The sequence below is a fragment of the Tympanuchus pallidicinctus genome, unplaced genomic scaffold (assembly GCF_026119805.1).
Source record: "Tympanuchus pallidicinctus isolate F22 unplaced genomic scaffold, pur_lepc_1.0 scaffold58, whole genome shotgun sequence".
In the NCBI taxonomy this organism is placed as follows: Eukaryota; Metazoa; Chordata; class Aves; order Galliformes; family Phasianidae; genus Tympanuchus; species Tympanuchus pallidicinctus.
The window spans coordinates 223,362-235,141 of NW_026294778.1; the positions used below are offsets into that span (position 1 = coordinate 223,362).

The following is an 11,780-nucleotide window of genomic DNA, read 5'->3' on the forward strand; positions in this document are numbered from 1 at the left end:
GAATGGAAGGTCAATTAGTGCTGATTGCGGCAGGAGACTCAGGTTTAATAAGGTGAAATGCATGCGATTCGAATTCATCACGTGCAATAAACGTCTTCACTCTGCACTAACAGCGGAGTCCGTACCAAATTGCCTCAGTGAAACCTTGTTCATATTTGCCTTCCTCAACCTGTGTCTTTCCCAAACCTTTTCCTTTTCCAAACTGTCATCATTACAGAAGCTCCTAACGTATTTCAGTTTCACCTCCTCCCCCAGGCTTCCAGTGCTACCATTGGGATATCAGGTTTCCTAGATCTCTGCAGACAAAGGCTTTGCTTGCTTCCAATGTCTCCTTCTCTCCCCGTTCGTAAGCAAGTAACAGTAACAGTTTATGTCCAGAGTTTCTGCTTCCAGCTCTCACCCTCAGAGTTCTGCTTACAAGCTGCAGCTGGGTGGGGGACAGGAGGGCAGTGGGATGACTGCGGGGGATGTGTTCATGTGCCTGCTTTGGCTAGAGCAGATCACGAGCTGTGACACCTCACACTCACTGGTTTTCCTTAACCCTTTTGCCCATATTTTCCACTGCCTTTCCACTATTCTTATCCTCAATTACAGTTCCGTGTACCATTAACAACTGCACTTCCACATGGCATTAACAGTTTCACTTCCGTATACCATTAACAATTATACTTCCATATGGCATTAAAAGAGTTTTGTCCCACTCCCTTCAAAACTCACAAATGAAACAATACAGTTCTTCAGTTTCCAGACACACCCAGCACTTGGTCTCATGGTTGGGATGCTCAAATATAGAACTGGTCCCATTACTTCATTTATGTTCCTGGTTTCTTACTCAGTATTGCCCCTGGCTCACCAGCAACCTCTCCCCTGTGAACCAAAATAGAACCCAGAGGGTCTTTTTGGTATCTCTTTAGACACTCCTTGTCCAATCACAGCTTCTTAGGTAATATTTGAGGCTCTGGGCAACCCTGCACACAGCAGGGTGGTGGAAACTAGATGATCATTATGGTTCTTTTCAACCCAGGCCATTCTACGGTTCTGCGATAAACATTTAACAATCACAAAGAAAGTGACAACAGCCTGTGCAGTTTGTCCTCGACATCCTTCCTCTTTCCTCCTCCATCCAGGGCCCAGCCTTCACTCCGCGTTCCTTTCCCACTCTTGCATAGCTGCCTCCCAGTCGTGCCTCTTTCTTCTCCAGTGAACACATACCCATGATAGACATCACTTCCATCCACGAGTACAGATTAGGCCCTAGAAATGGATCTAATTGCTCTACTGCCCTAACAAGATTCTCAGTTAAGGTTATTTAAGTTAAATTTACATTAATTTATGTCCTTCTTGAAATTTCTCACCTTTCTGCTAGTGAAAAGGGGGGAGGGCATTAACATCCTGTTTACACTGTTCCAATTCCCAACGTAATTGAGAATGTGTGCTCTTTCTGGGACCCTGCACGGGATCAGCAGCACGACCGCTCCCCACCTCTGCAGAGGGGGGGGGGGTTTGGAAGGAAAGTTATCTAAGCAATCCCATTTACAATCTTCCTGCTTCTCTCCTTTTTGTTTTGAACTTTGACTCCTTGTGAGGATCTGTTTTACTTCTTGCACCCATTCCTACATACTGCCCTGTCCCAGAAACAGAGAGGCTCGCAGTGATGCGGCTGTCATGTGCCAAAAGCGATGTCAGAGATGTATACAGAGAACCAGGAGAGGGACACCAACCCCACCTGTGGGTGCATCCAGAAGTGACACCAGACAGTGAGCAGGGAGCACCACACTGCAATTCTGTGGCTCTTTGAGGGCACGGTGCATACAAAGACGTTTCTCAGAAAGACGATGAGGAGCAGCCACCTGGTTTTGTGCAGACAGCAGTACAGCACTGCTGGGAAGTGGCAGCGGAGAGGTTCTGCCCACAGCAGCACTGGCACGAGGTTGGCGGTGATTGGGTTCTCTCATTCTGGGTGCTCCTTTTGCTTCCAGAGGACATAGTGATCAGCCCTGCTGCAGACCCAGCGTTAGTGTAGGTGGCACAGGGACGAGCTGATCCTGTCCCTGTTCATGTGTGCACATCGGCCTCCACCTTGCAGCTGGAACCTTCGCTCGAGAGGGAGGAGAATGGGAAAGGTGCCCCGATGCGCTGAGAAAAGCTGGGGCTGCCTCTCCTGGGGCAGGGTGGAAGGGCTCAGGGTGCAGCCCCCGGCCTGAGCTGAGCAGCCCATGGAAAACCATGGCTGTGGCACCAGGAGAAGGCCCCCGTCCCGAAGAGGGCCTGTGGGAAATCCCAGCCCAGACAGATGGACGGACAGACTGACCAGTTTGTGAAGGCTGTGCCATCGCTCCGCATCCGCTAGGTGTCCTCTTCTGTTTGCCGGGCCCTGGAAGCGCATCGTGAAATCTTTTAAGGGAAAAGAGTATGGAATTTCAGGAGGTTTTAGCATCTGTCCCACCTGCATCTCATGCTCCAGCAAGGCTGCGAGGTGCTGTGTTTTGCAGAACGGAAGGAGCTTGTGCTTCCGTGGCACGAGGGCTGTCCCTGGAGGTGCACAGCTCAGGACATCCCCCAGACGGATGGAGGAGGGACTGGGGGAAGCAAAGTGCAGCTGTCCCTCCCCAGCCTGGTGCCATCCTTGGAGGTTTAGGGCTCGTGCTGCCATCTCGTGTCCAATGGGCATCCTCTTCTTTCCGTTCCACTGAAATGCGATTCTCATACAGTAGTGTTGCTAGGACAGACATTCCTCGTGAAAGACAGACCCCCATCAGAATGGAGGGAGCCCAGGTGCATGGACTTCCTTCAACAAAGAGCACAAACCTAACTGGTTTGAACTGGGTGTGTAGTTAGTGATTTACAAAGGTGAAAGTACACCAGGAAGCTTGCATGGACATCCCTTCAGATTTGCTGTGAGCACAGCAGGCAGTGGTGCGTGTGTCGTGCTTGAGGCTCACGATTGCCACTCCAGTGCTCAGAGGAGGTGCTTACATTTTCTCTTGGGCTCATTTTGATGAGCCAACTCCTGTTTTGTCCAGATTATCTGGGAGTTTTCCCATGCTTTGGATGGTCTGTAGCTCCCTTCTTGGCCTTAGGTCATGTTTGTGACCAAAGGATATCCTGTTCCCCCTTCGTCACTGTCATGGGAATTATGCGTATTGCTCTCTGTCAGCTGGAGATGGAATATTGAGTAGGCATAGAAAGATGGCAGGGTGGATCAGAAACATATTTGTGCTTGATCTGTCTAAGAGAAAATCTTTGGGTACAGCTTTGAACTCATGAGGCACCGGAATGTCTACAGGGGAGAAGACATCCCTGTACCTGAACCAATGATTCCACATGGCAAGAAGCTTTACATATGCTGCTGATATGGGTTGATTTGTTTAGCACTGGGATTAGTACATTAGTTTAGGAACCAGTACGTTAGTTTAGCAAAAGGAATCTATAAGTGGTTGTTTTAAATATTTCCATTTCACATTCAGTGGGTGAAGAGTCTTGTTTTTCCTCAATCACTGGGAACATAATTGAATACTTTTATCTTCTGCCTCAGTGATTTTGCCTCACAAGAAGTACTTGAGTCACAATGGAAAAATTTGTCTTTTGACTCAAAACATCATGGACATTTTCCTTGGGTTCCACATACGTTGTTTTTAAAAAGTGTCTCACTATGGCCTAAAAACCAGTGGGAATCTTCCAAACTGGGGAAAAGTGAATGAAAGTGAGTCAAAGGTTTTAGTGATGAAGCTGATGGTGAAAAAACGAGAAGTAGCTGGGCACTCCACCACCTTTAATACCACTGAGCATGCCCAAAGGACATTTGTTCTTATCTGTCAGACCTTGCAAAAGAATGCATATGTATGCCAACGTACTGCATATGCATGTCTTCATTGTTCAAATGTCCAACCGGAACTTTGAGAGGGTGAGCCTGCTTATCAAGTCATGCGGAGAATCGCGGATTGCCACTTTCCAGCACCACCTTGGAGTTAGAGAGTTTTCTTCTCAGATTTTGGATGACAATTTTTGACGACTCTGGTAGGACACCGAGACTGAAATCTTGCGGACTGAAGGACCGGAGATCTCAGCGTGCCCACCGAGTGATTCTCAGGGAGCTCTGCCCCGATCTGGCCGCAGGTTTCCTGAAGTACGGTAAGGCATTCCTTTGATTGCCTCTGGTAAAGCGTGAGGAAGTCTGATTCACATTCAGAGAGCAAAAGTAAGGGAATTCCCCAGTAGGTACGTGAGCAGGGAGATGTCCTGAGCGTGCGGCAGGTTTCGTGTTTCTCGGAAGTAACAGTGCTTGAGAGAAAACGGATTCGAGTCCTGTTAGAGGGTGTACTTACGAGATTCAAGACCCCTCGGGCTCCACGTCTTACTGAAAGTAACATGGTGAGGGAGTACTTGAGAGATTCAAGACCCCCAGCAGAAACCGAAGCGCTTCATTTTGGGGGAATTACGCTGTGCTATGATTGCCGGCATTGTGATTTTGTATGCGAACTTGGGAATGCATTACTGCAACAGCACCAAGCCTTTTATTTTTTTTCTCCCTCCATGGTGTGTGTATGCGGTGGATATGCAGGCTGTGTTAAGCTTCGCTTTTTACTTTTGTATTTGCAGCAGCGTGTGCATGTGTGTATTGCAGTGCGTGTCTGGAATTCGCACATTCCAGACATGGAGAAACTGGTTGTGGAAACGGCAGAGAAAACCTGTTGAAAATAGTAATAATTGGTGGATTGGAGAAGTGATCAACGTTACTTATGGACACTGGGGTGTGTGGGAAAACAAAGGGAATTCCCATCTTGCTGGGGGATATTGGTTATGGATCTCCCTGGAGGAATCTCCCACGGTGCACAACCATGCTTTGAGAGAACGCTCTCCATCATCTAGCAAGATGAGGAGGGACAATTGTCCTGCATAAAATGTATTCAGATTAAAGTGCATTTTGACTGTTGTGACCAGTTGCAGTTTGCACCGGCCAAGATTGATGAGCACTGGAACAAGAAACTGCCGTGCCACCTCCCCCCACGAGGCTGGAATTTCGCTCAAGCAGCCTGGGGCAGAGACACTGCAAACCCCTATTGTAAAACGGTTTGTTCCTTGGGGGATGGGGATGAATACATTGGGAGCGAGAACCTCCTCATCTGCAGAGGCCTAGGAAACCCGATATCCCATTATTAGCTGTGGAACTTCCGGCGCTGGAGATGAGACAAATTTGGTAGACACTATTGGTTTTTATATTTACCAGGGGCACCGAAGCCCTTAACTGGTCGAGATTGGTTGGATAAATTGGAGGGAAAAATAAAATTTAAAATGGGTCTTTGATAGGCAGGAGAGGTGCTGGGAAGGTCAAAGGGAGCTGAGGCGGTTTGTAATGATCAAAGTTTGTTGTGGGAAGGGGGGGGAAGGGGAAGGAAAAAAAGAAAGTCTTGGAAAAGGCATAGACCAAGGAATGGAGAGGAGGAAACGTAGGAAACTGGGAAAGCAAAGGAAAGAAAAAAAGGATAGAGAAAGTATTGGCATCGACCATAGCTCAGGGAACGACAGGGATACAGATGGTTGGAAATATCAAAATAATTTTGTCAGGATGGCATCTCTGATAAAAGCAGATTTTATTTGCAGTTGCAATGGCAGGCATCCCGCAAGCAGGAACACCTCTAAAGGCACTTTTTGCACCTTGTTTCCCCCTTCATCCCCTCAAGGCACAATGACAGCTTTTTGCACCTTGTTTCCCCCTTTGCCCCCTCTCCTGTTTCCCCATTGGCTGGGTACTCAAGGTTTACATTTGTTAATTCGTGTGTTATCTGGTGTCAGTAGCCATCCTGTTGTTTCCAAGATGCCTCAGTGCTCTTCTTGTATTGATACGGTGATTTTGGGGTGCAGGGGAGGGGGGGATGCTAGGCCTTATTGATATCTCTTCTTCTTGGGCAGGCCATGATTTGTTGTCTGGTTTGATTAATCTCATGCAGAACATTCTTGTAACGTGTATGACAAGATATACATATATACACACCTATATACTGAGCACGCATTCCAGGGGAAGATTTGTCTAGAGGATAACAGATGCCAACTATCAGAGACCACCCCCAAGTATAGTAGAAAGACTCCCAAAAAGAACTATGGCAGCAGAGACCATGACATTAAAGATTCTTACCTAATTCTAATGCAGAAGCAACATTTGATTCCCACACAGAGGTATAAAAGAAATGCTGGAACCAAGAAGGGAGAATATAAGGGCAGAGATCTCAGTTCTGAAACCTGATCAACGTAGACAATGTTAGAGATTGGCAACAGAAGAAAAGTAGCAGCAGAGAATCCAGATCAGAGCTAGATCACTCAAAGGGCATAGATACAATTGCAATAAATATAGAATGAAGGAGACCAAGAGGTGAGACATCAGCCAAACTCCTGGTTACAATACAACTGGGGAATGAAGGCATAAAATGCTGCTCTCTGATAATAGGAGGCTGATCCCAAATGGGTGTTTCTAGAGCCAGGTGATGCCAAGAAGGGGAAGGAAGTAGAGTGAGCTGTGAGCAGTGGCTTCCATACACAGGTGTGTGAACAAACGACAATCTAGAATTGTAGACTGATCTCCAGATCACAGAATCAGCATAGATTCCTTCTCAGAACTCAGCAAAATGCATGTATTGCAGCCTCCTTGTTTCTGCAGGGGCTGGGATTAACAACTGAACTGAAGGAGCAGGCGCCAAAGTCACCTGTTTCAAACGCCAGGACCCCTGTGTGCTGACTGCAGAGCAAGTGACTGACATGCATTCTTTATCAGAGAAATAGGAACTGGCTTTGGCAATTTGGAGCACAGCATTTTGTTCAGTTTCTGTTGGTGATCTTAATGCTTTGTTGCTTGATGCATGAGTTGCACGTTCAGCTTTCCAGATCCCAGTTTAGTTCACATTTAGGTTTGTGCCCCCTTACTTACTGAGAAGACATTGTCAACAGTCCTTAAAGGCCAAATGAAGCTGGTATAGTTAATGCTAAAATCAGAGGATGATAATAGGGTGGCAAAGTCTTTAGTTACAGCAAATGAAAACAAGCCCAAATGCACCAGCCAAAGATACACAAGAAAGGAAAAGAGCTGCTTACCCCTGAAAGGCCCCTGATATGCAGGAATCTCCAACAAAAAACACCCTCACTTCCACTGCCAACCCTTAAATGAGGCCTCAGAAGAGGTGGATCCTGGCTCCACACCTTCTAGTCATGAAGTTCATTGCTTGCACCTGACCTCCTCTGGGTTTGTCCTGCCTTCCCACCAGGTGTTCAATCACTGTTTCAGGCCACGTCTTAGCATTTCCACTGCAGTGTGTTTATGTGGGTAATCATTATTAACTTACTGATACTATCTTTCTTTTGACAGGCCTTTGTTCTTCCTTCAGGCCTTACCGTCTGTCTGAGGGCTGGAGGGAGTGGGAGCGTGTTTTCCTTTTGTTGCTGGTGCTAGCTATGGAAGGGCTGAAATATTCTTCCTCACTGTTATCTTTTCTACAGACTGACACAGTTGAAGTTTCATCCGCTTTTGTTGTCTTACAGCCCCTAATCTCTTATTTCTCAGTTGTAATAGCTGTCAGGAGATGATTCATGTAAGGATTTGGGAGTTCAGTCTGTCATTTTCTAATCAGTTAGTGTCCCTAGTTGCTATAGTGCAGATTTTGCCAATTTATAATCGTTGGTTCCAACTACAAAATAAACTTTCAAGGGAGAAGCAGGAATATGTTGAATAATATAAGGTAGATATGCTGTGGGTGGTTTCACAGCGACTTGACAAGATTGGAACGGGTGCATTGTTGCTTGTCTGAGTCCTAGGTGGCTTTTATTCCCAGGCAATGCCCTGTAGATGGGCTGGGGAGGGCTGGGCTTCAAGAGGAACTGCTGCACTCCCTCAAACCTCCCCTGCTAATTTTCTTATCCCAGCAGGCTTTTCTAACGTCTGCTTTTCACCTGTGATCATCCCAGCCTGCAGTAGTGCAGAAAATGGCTGCAGTGGATCCATCTCAGGTAGGAGTGTGGGGAAACAGGCAGGAGAGGCTAAGGAACAAGCAGTGTCAATGCAGGGGGAGAGTGGGATGCCCTCCATCAGCTTTTGCGTGCTGGGGGCAGAGAAGCCGCTGGGACTGGAGTTTCTCTTCTCTGCCAGCTGCTTCCCTGGGCCGTGGCAGTTCCCAGCAAGGAGCCTCTTTGCTTGCAGGAGCCCGTGACCTTTGCAGAGGTGGCCGTGTATTTCAGCAGGGAGGAGTGGGCGCTGCTGGACCCTGCGCAGCGAGCGCTGTACCGGGACGTGATGCTGGAGACGTACGCGTGCGTGGCCTCGCTGGGTGAGGGCTTTGCTGCCTTTCGTCCTTGTTAGAGCTCCTTTGGCTGTGTAGAACGACACTGCAAGCAGGGCTTAGAATAATTGCAATGTAGTTACTTGTGGAGTAACGCGGCAGCACCAGAAACAAAATGTAGGTAAGTTTCTCATATGTTTCAGAAGGGATCGGTGTGCTCAGCACTGTGAGAAAAGACACAGAAGCCACTGCTGGCAAGCAGCCATCAGCTGGGAGGGGTTGGATCAGCTCCTGCAGACTGCCCCTGTGTTGCTGCAGTGCATGGTGGTACCAGCTCCACCAACCTGACAACTCCCTGGTTATTCATTTACCTTTTTACTCTTTTCCACTGTGTTCCTGTAAACCTTTTTGATGCCTTAGGTCTTTAGCAGTTTGTATGAAACTGGACAAAAAGCCCAAGGGTAATGTTAGAGAAATTCTCTCTGCATAATTTCTGAGATGTGAAATTCATGCTGGGACCAGAAGAAAGCCAGTGAGTGTGGGCCCAGTGTCATTCAGGCCCTTAATGTGGTTTCAGAAGTTGGGATGGACACACAGTATAGTTGTTGGACATGTTCATTCATCAGAATCACGAAAATGCTCTAATGTCCACTGTTTCTGTTATTCAATCGACATGTCCAGCCCCGAAACCTGCATTGATCTCCATGCTGGAAGGAGGGGAAGACCCCTGGATCCCAGATGTACATGGCTTGAAGGACATGGCAGAAGACCTCAGCCCAGGTGAGCCAGTGAGAGAGAGGAGGAGGTTGGGGCTGGCAAAAGCCATTTCTGACTGGGCAGTATTTTAGCACAATATATTATTTCTGTATCTCCTGTCATCCAACAGATGATGGGATCACAAACATAAAGGAGTATCTGCAGAGAAGTGGTGTGGCTGAAAGGCAGTGGAGTAGTGCCTCGTTGGGAAAAATCGGAAGGGATGTGCAAGGGGGCCTGGAGCAAGGAGAGCACTTCGAGAAGCAGCAGGGAAACCCTCCAGGAGAGATTGTGAGGAAACCCCTGGAGTGCAGCACAGATCAGAAGCAGCAGATGGAAGATGCAAGGAGCAAGGAAGTGTGCCAGGAGGAAAGGCAGCACCCGAATGCTGAATGTGGGACCAGCTTTAAAAGGAATTCCGACCTTGTTAACCACCATTGTGTCCGCTCGGTGAAGAGATTGTGCAAGAGCTCTGGGTGTGTGAAGAGCTTCAAAACAAGATCCAAATTCACTAATCATCAGTTCCTCCACACAGGAGAGAAACCCCTTAGGCGTTCTGAGCGTCCAAAGAGCGTCAAAAGCAACTCTGAATTGAAGTGGCACCAGTGCATCCACACAGGACACAGACCTTACAAGTGCCATAGATGTGGGAAAAGCTACAAACAAAGTTCCCACCTTGTTTCCCACCAACGCATCCATTCAGGTGACAGAACCTACAAGTGTTCCACATGTGGAAAGGGTTTCAAAAGCAGTTCGGAACAGAATCACCAGCACATCCACAAGAGAGAGAGACCCTTTAAGTGTCCAGAGTGTCCAAAGGGCTTCAGAAGCAGTTCCTACCTCATTGGCCCCCAGCGCATCCACAAAGGAGAGAGGCGATATAAGTGCACTGACTGTGGGAAGGGCTTCAGAAGCAGTTTCGACCTCATTGTCCACCAGCGCATCCACAATGGAGAGAGACCCTTTAAGTGTACTGAGTGTCCAAAGAGCTTCAGAAGCAGCTCCTACCTCATAGGCCACCAGCGCATCCACACAGGAGAGAGGCCATATAAGTGCACTGACTGCGGGAAGGGCTTTAGAAGCAGTTCCAACCTCACCCGCCACCAGCGCATCCACACAGGAGAGAGGCCATATAAGTGCACCGACTGTGGGAAGAGCTTTAAAAGCAGCTCCAACCTCACCCGCCACCTGGAGTGTGTCCACACAGAAGAGAGGCCCTTTAATTGTCCTGAGTGTCCAAATTGCTCCTAAAGCAATTCTGAATTGAAGTGCCACCAGTGCATCCATGCAGGATGTAAAACATACAAGTGCTCTGTATGTGGGAACAGCTGCCATTGATGTTCCCAATTTGATTCCCACCAGAACATGCATTCAGGACACAGAGCCTGCAAGTGTCCCATTTGTGTCAAGGACAGGCATGTTAGAAGCGAAGATGCACCAGCACATCCATAAAGGAGAGAGACCCTACAAGTGCTCAGCGTGGGAAGAACTTCCACAGCAGTTACAAGCTCATTTGTTACCAGTGCATCCAAACAGGAGTAAGACCCTTTAAATGCCCTGCGTGTGGGGAAGGGCTTTATAAGCAGTTCTAATCTCAACTCCCACAAGCACATCCACCAAGGAGACAGAATGTAGAAATGCCCCGAGTTTGGGAGTATCTTCAGCAGCAGTTCCTGCCTCGTTACATACCTACACATCCTCACAAGAGGCTAAGTTTGCAGTGCCACGAATGCGGGAGGAGCTTCAGCCAGACCCCAGCCTGATCAGCCACCTGTAGCTTTGTGTGGTTATGAGCCTTACAAATCCCTTGAGCAGAGGAAGAGCTTCACAGCTAACTCATCTTAAAAACACCTTGAAGCACATACTCCTTGCTCGGACAGGTGGAACTGGTTTAATGAGGTACAGCCAGCAGGGAGCACTCACTGTAAACATGATGTGGTCACAGAATCGTAGAATGGCCTGGATTGAAAAGGACTGTAAGGATCATCTAATTGCAACCCCCCTGCTGTGTGCAGGGTTGCCAACCAGCAGACCAGGCTGCCCAGAGCCAATCCAGCCTGGCCTAAAATGTTACCTAAAAAGCTGTGATTGGACAAGGAGTGTCTAAAGAGATACCAAAAAGACGCTCTGGGTTGTATTTTGGTTCACAGGGGAGAGGTTGCTGGTGAGCCAAGGGGAAGTTAGGTAGCCGACTAGTAAGTGTTTCCTATATCCCCTTTAGTCCCTCCATAACTGGGTTAATCTCTATTTTGCCATGAGCTTCCTATTTATTGATTTTGAGTGGTCCGAAAGATTAAAGCAACACATCCTACTAAGATCCTCACAACCGTGCCTCTTCGTTTAGTTAGTCCAGATCCCTTACCTCAATTCCTGTAACCTGTATGCTATTGGGAGAAAATAAAGATATTCTTGCTTGGACTGGCAAAATATCTTTGGAGGTATAAACAAGTTAAAGATCGTAACTATCCATGCCAGACAGACCCTCTTGACATGGTCACGAGACATCTAGCTTGTACACCTGGCATGGGTGTCAGCAAAAACCATTGACAAGCCCATATAAAGCCATATAAAGCCCATATAAAGCCATATAAAGCCCATATAAGCCCATATAAAGACCATTGACAAGCCCATATAAAGCCCATATAAGCCCATATAAAGACCATTGACAAGCCCCGCCAACACTGAGGTGGCTTTGTGGAGGTGAGTGGCAAGGAGCCATGTGTGCATGTATGACAAAGGAGCAGGCAGCGGATTGCCAAATGA

At 47.6% G+C, this 11,780-nt stretch overlaps 1 protein-coding gene across 2 annotated transcripts; it reads left to right on the forward strand.

Annotated features, from left to right (window-relative positions):
• The first annotated feature begins 3,089 nt into the window (after positions 1-3,089).
• LOC128091994 (zinc finger protein 501-like) lies at positions 3,090-11,435 on the forward strand. 2 transcript variants are annotated; one of them, XM_052705429.1, is made up of 5 exons: positions 3,090-4,131; positions 7,912-7,992; positions 8,183-8,309; positions 8,943-9,041; positions 9,148-9,265. In XM_052705429.1, the coding sequence occupies exons 1-5, from the start codon at positions 3,996-3,998 to the stop codon at positions 9,149-9,151; spliced, it is 447 nt and encodes a 148-aa protein (XP_052561389.1). In that variant the 5' UTR covers positions 3,090-3,995; the 3' UTR covers positions 9,152-9,265. The 2 variants fall into 2 exon arrangements, with proteins under 2 accessions (XP_052561389.1, XP_052561387.1); XM_052705427.1 differs by lacking the exon at positions 8,183-8,309 and having other exon boundaries at positions 7,909-7,992; positions 9,145-11,435.
• The last annotated feature ends 345 nt before the right edge of the window (positions 11,436-11,780 follow it).

Coding starts and splice junctions, on each gene's coding strand:
- LOC128091994 (XM_052705427.1), top strand. CDS start 3,996: ATGACAATTTTTGACGACTCTGGTAGGACACCGAGACTGAAATCTTGC. Junction 4,132..7,908: donor CGCAGGTTTCCTGAAGTACG/GTAAGGCATTCC, acceptor TTCTTATCCCAG/CAGGCTTTTCTAACGTCTGC. Junction 7,993..8,942: donor CTGCAGTGGATCCATCTCAG/GTAGGAGTGTGG, acceptor CGACATGTCCAG/CCCCGAAACCTGCATTGATC.